This window comes from Lissotriton vulgaris, chromosome 1_1 (genome assembly GCF_964263255.1).
Source record: "Lissotriton vulgaris chromosome 1_1, aLisVul1.2, whole genome shotgun sequence".
Taxonomy (NCBI): Eukaryota; Metazoa; Chordata; class Amphibia; order Caudata; family Salamandridae; genus Lissotriton; species Lissotriton vulgaris.
The window spans coordinates 1414164166-1414177160 of NC_141685.1; the positions used below are offsets into that span (position 1 = coordinate 1414164166).

Sequence of the window (12995 nt, forward strand, 5' to 3'; positions counted from 1 at the left end):
GCATTGTTACTTTTATGGTCCCCTGTGATGAATTGTTATTATATTCTTTTTTAAATTGATTGGTACCTCTTTGGAACATTTGTATTAATTGAAAAGCTATTTTTGTATACACCGGAACTATTTAATAAAAAAAGAAAAAAAGAAAAAAAGAAAAGAAAAGGCAATAGAGACAATGAATAAGCCCTCAGCTTGTATTTGTATCCACAGCAGCAGCACCAGATACCTCACTGATAGAGGACAGCCTCCTGGGAAACAACAGTATGACCAACTCTGAGCATAAAATATAAAGCTCTTATTGCTCTTCAACAATAAATTCAATACAGCGCACGCACCTGCACCCAATTAACAGTATCCTAGAAAGGCAGCCTCATGAGAGAGCACAATATAAAATAATGGTGCGTTTTCACAGCTTAAAAATGTGCTAAGGTAAAGCTAGAGAAGACACAAGAATGACCAAACCTCAATGGAAAATGCATGGCAAATTGGTATCCACAGCAGAAGAAAGATGCACCTGAAGCATTAATTACTTGAAGAGAGCATCAAACAGAAGAAGAAGCACCTGAATATTCCGCTGCAATAGCTATATGTTGAGGCGCAAAAGCAGAAACACAAAGAAAACGCTGACTGAAAAGTACATTGTAAAGTCTGTGGCAGTTCCAGTCATGCTTCTCGTGCCGCCATTTTGAGGAGCGCTTCTGAGGGAACAGTCATCACAAAGATTATTGAGTTAAAAACACGCCGCAGCCTCTCCAAAACCGCTCACAATACTCTCAGCACATTCCGCCTGCAGAATCTGAGAGTCTTGTAGTCAGAAACGGGGTCGGTCACGTAATAAAAGACGCAACCTCCCGCCGACGCGACGGAGCTTACAGGAAAGCGGCCATCTTGGCTGCTCGCAAGCCACGCCCCCCCACAAATCCCCATAGACATAACACGGGGAAAACGCATTTTGGTAGCTCCCTTTTTTTTCTCAGCCCGTGCTTGACAGATCACCCTGAAACTTTGAACACAGCAGCTGAATCAAAAAGGGGAATATTTTTGATAATTTCATGAGGATTCGTCAAGCAGCGCCAAAGTAATTTGCAAAACAAAAAATGCTTTTCGTATGGAAACTTTGGTCCTAACTATAACTACCTACTTGGGACTACCAGTAGGTAATATATTTATATATTTATTTTCTCCGCAATCAGGTTCAATTATATATAATGTTTTGGTAGTGGATTTTTACATTACAATATATTTAAAGGACAATATTAAATCCTCAATATTCTAGCACTAAACCTTTCAGTTATCCTGGAAGGTGCAACTTGGTCTATCCCAGTTTTAAAGAACCTTTCCTGTTGATCATAGATTTGAAGGTTACAGAGATCTTGTTTTTTTTCAGGATATCAAGAGCCATCCATATAGTTTGAAGATCTCGGTCCAGTTCTTGGTGGTCAGATGCCCACTGTGAAAACAAAAATATCTTTTCGATTTTTTCTCTGGTGACTAATAGGTGACTTCATCTGATTGAACAAGAATTTGATGAAGCAAATTTACGAAGCTCGGGATGAGATCTGCAATGTATAATGTATGCTCTGTTTGCATGTTCTTCACTCATGAAAGTGAGGTTCCGAGCTGTTCATGAGGGGCAGGCATAGAAATGCACTGGCTGATTACCTACCACTATTTTAATATCTGGCTTGCATCTTAGTCTAAAATGCATGAGCCACTTTGGATAGATGGATTCAGGAAGCACAGTGGATGGACGTTTAAAGGATGACCAGGCTGTGAGGCAGGCATGCTTTGTGGGCATGCCCTTTGTGAATTAGGCATGTGCTTCCACTGGAGATGTTGTCTGCCACTACCACTAACTGTAAGCAACAAGCATTTGTAAAGACTTTGATTTTGAAAGCTAATAAAGATCCATTAAAAATTGAGTCATATAGACCAATTTCTTTGTTAAATACGGATTATAAAATTTTTGCTGGGGTGTTAGCAGCAAGGACACCAAGAATCATTAAAGCGATAATACATCAGGACCAAAGGGGTTTTATCCCCGGAAGACAGTTGAATGAACTTACCTTCCAAGTTATTGGGGCAATAGATGTGGCTGTAGATAAGAAACTCCCACTAACGTTAGTTGACATTTATGACGCTAAGGCTTTTGACCAGGTGAACTGGTCATACTTATGGGAGTCCCTGTATAGCTTTGGATTCCCAGTAATTTTGTCTCAGCAGTCAGATCTCTCTACTCTGGTCCTCATGCCAAAATTTTAGTCAATGGAGCTCTGACAGACTGTGTTACCATCTTCCGAGGCACCAGGCAGGGGTGCCCCTTGTTACCTCTATTGTTTAATCTGTATATTGAGCCTTTTCTCTGCCAGTTTAGGATCGACCCTCAAATTAAACCTTTTAAAATTGCGGATCTGGAGCTAAACTTTGCTTTGTATGCTGATGATCTGCTTATTTATACAATCAATCCTGCAGAAGCTATTCCCAGATTAGTAGAGCAGGCTGAACTATTTGGGGAAATTTCGGGCTATAGAATAAATAAAGACAAGACCGAGATTATGGAATGGAATCAAGATACTGAAACACATGGGATTAAGTCTCAAATAAGGTATCTTGGGATCCATATAGCACAGAAATTAGAAGACATACCCAAGATCAACTGGATTAGGGCCTTTAAAGATGTCTGTAGCTCGCTTCTGCGGTGGTCAAGCCTCCCTTTAAACATCTTCGGGAGGGTAAATCTTATAAAAATGATCATCCTGCCAAAAATAACTTTTCTATTTAACGCAATCCCACTATTGTTTAGGGCATCAGATATCGCAAAATTGCAGGGAAAAATTGGTTCTTTTATCTGGAATACTAAATTCCCTAGAATTGCTAGGAAAAAGCTTAAACACGGGGGGGGGTCTAGCTCTACCAGACTTACTCACATACTGTCACGCATTCCATGTTAAAAACTTCAGAAATCTGATCCATCCTCATTGGGCTTACTGTTCCAGGCATTATTACACGACATCCCCCAGGGGCAGGAGTTTTTTCTTTTCAAATTTGGGGACCCCAAGTTTTATAAAAAATTCAGGCTTAAGATCCTGGGCGCTGCTCTAATAAACTGGATCTACATTAAGAAGAGTCTCAAAATTCCTTATTATACATGTCAGGCTCCAATTTGGGACGCTCCAGGCACCCCTGATTGCCTTAGAGATCAACTTTCCCAGCCATTGAAATTGGCAGGCATCCAATTCTGGGGCAATCTCCAGAAGGACTCACAGCTGATGAACTGGGAGTGTCTTTCTGGTTTAACGGGTGGCATGCTCACAAGATTTAAGTATTATCAGCTGTCTGGGTGGTGGGCAACTAAGTCCTGGGACCATGAAGAAGCAAGCCCAAGATTCAATTCGGTTTCTAGGAGGGGGGGCTGGAAACGGGAAATATCTTTTTGGTATTGGGCCCTTCTGGAAGATGGAGGTGTTGCTGAACCGGAACTTCAAAAACTGTGGTGCAGTGTCCTCGGCGCCAACATCTATAATATTGGGGACGTCTGGGGCGATTCCTTCACTATGCTGCAGGCAGTAGTTAAACCTGCTGCTCTGAAGAGAAATCACCTTTATACAGCATATAGGGTATATTGGACACCGGGAAAACTAGCTAAGGTGACGGGATCAGAATATTATTGCCCTAGGTGGAAGCACCCTGCTGCAGACAATTCCATATGTTTATCGACTGTCCGAGGATTTCCCACTATTGGACTGAGGTATAAAAATTTCTGGAGGATGTGCTCCATCAACAAGTAGAGGTCAACCCTAGGACAATTTTTCTTGGCCTTACGACAGACTATCTAAATGTATCTTTTGTGTCGTAATTCTGGCGAGGAGAGAGATATGCAGGGCCTGGAAATCTGTAAACCCCCCAAAATTGGCGGAATGCCTGAAACATATTATTTTTACAAGTGAATCAGATATGGCCTGTGATTTGGGCAGCCCTACTGGCCTGACGAAATAAGTAAAGGCGGTCCTATGATTTTGCCTCGGTTCTGTTAGTTCCTTTTCTCCTAAGTAACATATGGTCTCGCAGGTGGTGTGAACAGGAGTGGATTAAGGAAACAGTACCGGCTTGAGGGAATTCCATCTCCCTATCTTCATAGGCCTAATACCAGGGTCAGAACAGGTTGGCCAGATGAGAAGGGATGGAGGTATCCCATCAAGAATGCCCAATATGGTGTATGAGGACCAAAATAAAAAAAAAAGTTAAACATTTTTATGTTAACATGTCCTTGTTGGGACTAGCTCACAAAGGCTATTTTTCACCGTGGCAGGCCTAGCCATCCAATGTAAATAACAAAAGTACAGATTAAAATCCTAATACTGAGGCTAGCTAGTAAAATAATTAAACTATTTTTGCTAATTATTAAAACTAAATTCAATGGTAGAGTCACATTTGTAATATATTTTAAAGAAAAAGCAACTTTTATAAAGTTACATTTCCTTGTCTAAAGTTCCTGGAGACTAAGGGGCTGATTAGGATGGCGGTGAATCTGCATCCTCCGGGCCGGCGGAAGCCACCGCCGGCCTGGAGGATGCAAATTCACTGCTGCGGACATTTAAAACACCCACTGCCACATTAGGATGGCGGTGGGATCAGCGGCAGATGGCAAGTCCGTCCGCCGCTGATCCGCGGTGTATGCAGACAAATATGGTGGCGGTGTCTGCAAGACACCGCCAGCCATATTAGGATGCAGGCTGAAACATGCTTTTCCACAGCGGCTTTTCCGCCGTGGAAAAGCATGTGGTCTTTTGTGTTTGGGGGCCCGTTGCAGGCCCCCAGGGTGTTGGGGGTGGGGGGTGCACATGGGGGGTACCTATGGTACCCCCCTGCATTTACATGCACAAAGCGGCAGGCACCGCACTGTACCTGCCGCTTTGTGCATGTAAATGCAAAGCATGCATTTTTAACCTTGCGGCGGGTGCTGCTTCAAGCAGCACCCGCCGCAAGATTAAAGATACAGGATGTGACCGACAGGGTGGCGGTCACATCCTAATTGGTATGGAGGGTCCGCCACTGCCCCTGCAGACGGTCCCTCTACCTCGGGGTGGCAGACGGACGCAGGTCCGTCCGCCATCCTAATAGGCCTCTTAGTTGGTATTTTGCTCTCCCACTTTTGCCAGCCAGTAATTAGCATTTGAATAGGAGTGGAAAAAGGTGTGCAATGCTTCCCAGGTGCAAACAATATGTTGACTTGAACGGGCAGATATGACTCTACTGAACCCTACCAATTATACAGAGGAGGGGCTAGTAAAATTATCTTTGACATTACAGTGTCACATCCTGCTTGAATCCTGCTTGACGGGTCTGCTGAGATTACACATAACACTCTAGGGTGCATTTCAAAGGCAGTGAACAGGGTATGAAGATAATTCTTTTGTATCCACTGCCTAGCTGCTGGAAAATTCAACTTTTTATCTTCCAGACTACTGTGTCTGAGTTTATTATGTGTAAAGTGGCTGCCTCAAAATGGATTTCAGTGTTCAATGTGGGTGGACACTAGGATCAATATAGTACATTCTTCACTTACAGAGCCCTAGTTTAGTGTGGCCAAAGACTTTCACCAGCTTGAAATGCCCAAAGTGTGTAGGGTTGCCCCTGGGAACTTCTACCTCATTGATTGGGGCATGTCAAGGAGTCATTTTCACCCAATAACCCATGCCAGGAATAAATGAGGCATTTCCAGCCACCCATCTCAGAAACTACAGGGATACAACAAGCTACAACAGGCCTTTCCTACAACTCCTCAGATGACCAATAGCAACTGGACATGACACAGAACTCGCTGTTTGCCTCTTCATAACTTCCTATGAGTCTATAAGTTTAACTCCTGAGGTCCTGGTAAGCTTTAGAAATGTACTCCTGTGGTGGATTGGGACTGAAGTTAGAAGGTAAAATCTTTTACTAGAAGGAGCCTGGTTGGTGTATCCGACATACACTCCATCACAGCCAGCCTCAAACTGCACCTAGGTCTACCCCTTCCGTTGACTATCATTGGCACTTTGTGCTCCATTGCGCTACTACTACTTAAAACTTTAAAAAATCATAAAACCAGCTTTTATTGGATTTTTGTCACTTTAGTATAATTTTGTATAATACCCTTTCATATTTTTTTCTAATTTAGTTTGGAATTTAGATTTTTTGCATTTTGCCTTGATTACTATTTTGATACTGCATACATACCTTACAGACTGCCCTATGTTAACTCTGTTTTCTCTGTGCCATAGCCACCAGGGTTTGTACTCAGGTTAATTTAGTGACTTTGAGGGTTGAAAGGTAAACTTCATCAATTGACTCCAGCCCTACTGTGCCATCCACTAGTGAGACAAGAAAAACATGACTCCAAACCTTCCACTGTAACCTGGCTGCTTAAATTTGAAAACTACAACCAACCTGTCAAAGTCAACACTTTTGACTAGAGAAAACCTCCCTTTTAAATGTGAATAAATCCCTCCTATCCCACAAGTCAGGGTGCATTGTATTTAAAAGTAGAACATGTAGAAATGTAAAGCTCACATGTCTTTACCGTGATAGAACACAAAAGCTATTTTCATTGTAGAAAGGCTGGCTGGCCCATAGAGAAACCCTGGTAAGCAATATTAAATATGTATTTTGCTATTTGAGGCTGAGAATGTGCTGCTATTATTAATAATGTATTAAAAGCCAACTTTTTTTGTTCAAATCTGTTTTCAATTTTTCACAATAAGAACATCAACAGATAAGCCATGGACAAGGTGCTCAGTATAAAATTATGCTTACGTTGTACAGTCCTTACGAGACACAACCGTGAACCAGGAGGAAGCCAAACTTGAAGTTGGATTTTTAATATATATTAAGGAACATAGACTTACAAAGTAACCCTTTCCCTGTCTAAAGTTTCTGGAAGCTAATTTGCATTAGCTTTAAACTGTCAACCAGCTCGTGAATAGCTCTAATGAGGTGTGAAAACTCCTCTCAGAGCAGAGACAATGGCCTGGGTGCAGAGAGGTGTTTTGCTCCTCTGGCAAGAAGACCTGTTGGGCAGTGTCCAGGAAGTTAATTCAACTTAATACACCTCAAAGGGGCCTCCCCTGCCTCCCCTGCCACATACAAATGTAGTTCAAACCTGGACAGCCCCTTTCTTTAGTCTTACTAGTTAAGCAGTAACCAACCTAGTGGGGGGAAAGCTGTCCCTAGAACTGGTTTGAAATAACCAAGGAGGAGGGGACTGACCAATACCCTGGCCAGAACTCTGGGTGGGGCTCTGAAGAAGGGGAGACAGGTTTATCCATCTTGAATTTAGTGAGAGAGGGGCACTGTGGGGTTGTGTGTGATAGGGAATATTGGAGCTGCTGCAAAAGTGGGTAGGGTGACCCCTGGGAACTTTTTCCCTATTGCTTTGGTATGGGCCTAGAGTCACACCCACCCACAGGCTAGTGCCAGAATTGAATGTGGCACCCAAAGACACCTTCTTTAGAATTATCTTTGCCTGTGGAAGAGTGGAATTAGGACTGCACCTGCTGTTTGAGACCTGTGAGGAGACCAGAAGGGGTATACCTGCTCCCACTTGTACCCAGGACATAGACGTGTACTCCAAGGTTCAGTTGGCTAGCCTCCTCTGTAAGCAACAGGGCCACAACAAGCTGCAAGATGCCTTTTGTTGAGGTGCCCAGATGACCAGTATTAACAGGATCCTAGCTTCTCTGCAAAAGCAAATCCACAGGGACTTTACCAAGAAGTTTCCAGCCCTCTGCAGCCCTCTTTGGCCAGAGCCCAAAGGCTATCCACTAGAGAATTCCAATCTCCACAAGAGAGACTAAATCCAATGTGAACATTTTAACATGGGCAAAAGCGCCAAAAGTAACCAACCAGTGAGTGGACTTTCCTGGGTGCAAAATTCAATTTTTTCTGTTCTGAGTTTTCCCCTCCAGTAACACCATCTTTACCCGGACCTCATTCAACGCCTATCCTATTCCTTGGCTATTGGCTGGTGCCTTATCTGGTGAAAGAATTTTGACTTTCAGAAAAAGACCCATTTTCAAGGTGAAACAGCCTCTGACCGTGTTATACCTGGTTAGTGTAGCCAACCCGTGCTCCATTGCGGCAGGCCTAAAATCCCACCTAGATCACAGTCTGTCACAACCATTGTCTACCAATGGTGCTTTTTTCCCCCAGGCTTTTATATAGCGTGAACTTAACCCAAAGATATCACGTATCAGAGCACTTTACATGAACACCAGTTGTGTTCCCAAGCACACATTCATTTTTGTTAGGCACAGGAGATTAGTGATTTGCCCAGAATCACAGGATGTTGACCGGCATTGCTGAGACTCAACCCGGTTTCCCCAGATTTGAGATCGACCGCTCTAACCCTTAAGCCACATCCTCTCCTTAGCCCTTTTTGGTGGTATTTTTACCTTAAATTTTGTTCATTAAATTATTATCAATTTTTATGGTCTGGCTTGACAGAGCAGCTGTCACCAGACAATTAGGTGAGCATCGCTAGAGAGAGTCTTTGGCTCGCCCCACATGATGGGAGTCAGGAGTACATGTTTTAATTGGGCAGAAGTTCTGTGCTTCTGCAAAAAATTCCTTGCCTCCACGCAGCTTGATAGTTTTGTTTATTTATCCAGCTGTCTGTGCTAAAACTTTGAGGGGCACCATCATGACATTGCAATGATATAAAAGTGTCTTAGATAACTAAATCATTTACGGCGTTTGTCTTTCTCTAGCAGCCGCACAGATGGGAGGAGAGCAACCATGAGGAATGTATTGCAGCCCCAACAACCTCCACTTCCATTATTAACTTTAAAAATTCAGAGGGCAGATTTGTCTACTGCACAGGCAAACAGTGGACGAGGGTTCGGTTTTAGGATTCTTAGAGCTTCAATATTTCTCGCTGTGCCATCTGAAAGCAGATTGGTTTAACCCAGAACAATCTCGGTCCAGAACACCCAAGGCAAACAAACAAGACATGTGCTACAGTTTAGTTGAAAGCATTGCAGTCTGGACATGTTAAAAGGAGTGGGGAGGAGCTTGACCATGTGGCCATAAATGTATTAAGGGGCTACGTTCCAAACCTAAACTGGATGCTAAGTTTCCTGTCAATAGGGTCAGTAATGAAATCTAAATAAGGTTTAAGGGCACTCTGGGTCTTGAACATAGTACATTCATTCGACAATGAGCCTCTGTTGGTGGTGTTAGCATTGTTCTGAGTGATCCAAGACCGGTATAAAATTCCTAGGAAGGAGGTGGTTCCTAAGACAGAAAGCTATGGCAATACAAACTCAAGACTTGTAGTCTAAATATTTGCTAATAGCCCCTAAGGAAGGAACTGTCATTGTCTATTGTGCTCCAATGAATCAATTTGCATCTGGTTTGTTATCATTCGTGGTATACATAGTGAACCCTCCACGAGGTTTTTGTATAATTAGTGTGTATCCCGAACCCAGTCAGCTCCTTACCCACCCATCCCATTTGGCTTTTGGCTTAAGATCAATATGCTAACTAAGCACGTCAAAATCGCTGCCCTGCAATAGTCCACCGGGCTTTCCTATCTTGACTCCGTACCAGATGTTTAAAAAATGTTGCTAGCAGACAGGTGCTCTAACTCGTTGTCCCGTATCCTTACATGCCGAGCCCAGTAGCAGCTCCTGGAGGGAGCGCTGCGGGCGGTGGGGCTGGAAGGGGCAGGGTGGGCAGTAGTAAACTCCTGCATACGGCATTGCGCATGATACATCGCCATTTGGCGTTGCAGCGTACAGAATGTAATTCTTTTTTTTAAATGTATTTATGTACCTACCTCGGTTCGGCCGTATGCCGGAGTTTACTACCCCCCACCCTGCCCCTCTCCCGCCTCACCGCCCCACAGCACTCCCTCCAGGAGTCGCTACTGCTAGCCGACTAACTCTTGACACAAGACTAATACGCCAACTGTGCACTTTAAACCTATTGCTTTGCACTATCCCCTAAGGCCTGCCCTGAGTGCTCACTCCACTCAATCATTGAACATTGTCGGTAGGCAGTAGCCCCATTTTTATGCTCACTGAATTTTCACAAGAAAATACGCAGTGCACTTTAGACCAAGATATATTCCAGAACAGTTTTGTGGCCAACCACTTCTTTTAATTACGCGATTTTGTGATATTTATTGCTTATATAACTTTCATATTTTTGTTATGTCTAATGACAAACGTTTGCAAATGTGTGATGTGCTGTAAATGTTGGTATTCATAAATTTGGTTAGGTATATCTTAAGATATTTTTAATGTACATTTTGTTGCTACTGCGTTACTAACTTTTAAGGTATTGATGTCGAATAAAGACTGAAATTGAATTAAAAACCTTCAGATGGGTACTTTGTTAAATGAAATGCAACAAATTACCTTTGTAGGCAAGGATTTTGGTGTTGGTTACTGCATTTGACAGACTAGTGGAGAAGAAGTGAACTGTAATATTTTTTCTGAATCTCAAGATTGTGTAACAAAGAAAATCATTGGGTCAGATCTGGTCTGCCTTCGGTCTGTCTGAGCGTCATTTATATACTCCTTCCATCCATGACAGTGTGCTTCATGGGATATTGGTTCAGTTCTCATCAGTTCATTGGCTCTAATGCACTGTGAATGATGGCATTTCCTGTTCAAGTGTAAATACACCTGAAAATAAGTGTGTGCTTCAGTGTCTGGGCTGGATGGCCAGTCCTTCAGTTTTCGATGTTCTCCTTTATAGTTCCCCTTGCATTTGATTGCTTCTCCTCTTTTTATTTTAATGTTTCTTAAGAGGATACTACAGCTCTTCAGGAAGTGCTAAGGGGTCATTTGCATACTATGCATTTTATCTGCAGTGTGCCACATCCCATGTGGCCACTTCCTCTAAACCAGGAGACCACAATGGAATGTGAAATTGAAAAAACACCTTACCTGCACTTGTCTCCTTTCTCTTGCACTATCCGCCGGCGTGCTTTTCAAAATTATCCTCCCATTAATGTATTTATACTCAATTCCCTGCTGGCGGAAATAGTCATCACACACTGGTAGCTCTGGGGATGTGATTGGTGCTGCTGTGGTTTTAATCTGTGATAAAAGAAAATATGTTTCGAGGAAATTATTGACTGAAATCTTGTTTTAGCCTCAAAAACTCTCTGAGTTACCGACCGGCATTTGAATTACAGTTCGATAAAAATAAACTCTTTGCTTCCTATTGTATTATATTTAGCATTTGTACAGAGTTACTACCATCAATAAAGATCTGGGGCCAGATGTAGGAGAGAAAATACCGGTCGGTAACGGCCGATTTCGGCCGTTACTGACCGGTATTTAGGATTTGGCATGTAGGGCCCATCATTTTACAGAATCGGTAAATTTACCGATTCAGTAAATTTACCGATTCTGTAAAATACCGAATCGGTAATTTTACCGATTCGGTAAATCCACATGTAGGTGACACTCCTAAGAGTGTCACAGGCCCTTAAGAATCGGTATTTTACCACCCAATCCAATTGGGTGGTAAAATACCGAATTCAGGTGTGTATGCACATCTGTGCATGCACACCTGTGCAATGTGACACACAGACATGCCCTTAGGGCATGTCTGTGTGCCACATGCCACACAAGTCCGGAATTGGGGTGCTAGAGGGTGTCAAAGTGACACCCCCTGCACCCTTGCAGGGTTCGGTATTTACCGATTCGGTAAATACCGAATCGGTATTGCCCATTGATTCCTATGGGCTTCATGTCTTACTTTGTGTCAAAGGGGTTTTCCATGGGTGGTGTAAAGGCGTTCCCAGGTTTTGACTCAAATTCCTATCTACAAAGAGTTGCGGACAAGGATTTGCACCAAAATCTTATGCACCCCTGAGAAAGGCGTAACAGGGAGAATTGTTTTCATTTTGCTTGTTCTTTCCTCTGTCCTTTATGCTACATTCTGCAGCAGACAAACAAAGAGGGAAATGCCTTTAAGCATTGATTTTGTGTAGGATGTGAGCCGTTCCTGCACAAAAATGATGCGGACTACAAAGCAGGCACCCTTGCACCATGGCACAAGGGTGGCTACATTGACACCTGGCAGCACAGAGAGAAAGAGCATAACTGTGCCACTCTTAAGTAGATATGGTGCACTTCTACTTTCTCCTGTTCATGCAACGCAGCACAACAACTTTACTTACTGCACTTCATTGCGTAAACTGTTTTTAAATATGTTTGCACCCATATTTGCATCACAATTTAGAGCTAATGCAAATTGAGTTATCCTGGATTTTGCACTCACATTCTCAACTCCTACAAGGAGTAGGTTAACATCTTTAAAATTAATGAACACACATGAATCTAAGATCATTCTTTTTTGCAGAATTAGGATTAAGTAAAAGCAATTTCACATGTTTTCAGGTAACACCTCACAATTCACAAATGGTGAGGAGAAACTTCAAAACGTTTTCTCTTTTATTGGCAAGATGGCCGTCAGGACGTAGTGCTTTCCGCTCCCGGCGAACCCAATCTTAATCCTGGGCCCTGAGCCACAGATGGAAGAAGGTGTGGCATGATACTTAATCCAGAGCAGCGGGCTGCCTAAATTGAGTTGTTCTGTGGGTTCCTGCATTGCCAAGGAGACGGAGTCTTATTCTGGGAGGTGAAGCGAGCCGGAGTACTGTGGCCTAGATGGGACTATTGGACATGGCCGAGCCCCATCCCTGTGGTGCAGAGCTCCTCGATGTCTCTGGCTTGCACTTGGCAGGGGTAGGAGCCGTGGGGCAGGACAACTGCTGTTGGTGCCATGAGTGGGTCCCTGGAACTCTGGCGGGCCTCCCTGCACGTGTAGTGGGCTGATTGGCTGCGGTTGTGGAGGCAGCGTTGCAATACCCGGGGCATGACGGGAGGAGAGAGTTCTGAGAGGAATTCAAGGAGGTTGGCAGGGCAGTGAGGAGCTCCTGACAGATAGTTTAGGAAGAAGGGGACCCCTATATATTAAGAATGCACTTGCTATACATA

At 43.3% G+C, this 12995-nt stretch overlaps 1 protein-coding gene across 1 annotated transcript in view; it reads right to left on the reverse strand.

The window, feature by feature from the left end:
- Nucleotides 1-12995, reverse strand: part of LAMB4 (laminin subunit beta 4) — a 790532-nt gene that overhangs the window by 325521 nt on the left and 452016 nt on the right. The window contains exon 15 of the mRNA XM_086967212.1: nucleotides 10932-11084. Coding sequence (XP_086823338.1) covers nucleotides 10932-11084 — 153 coding nt within the window. The remainder of the gene's footprint in view (nucleotides 1-10931; nucleotides 11085-12995) is intronic.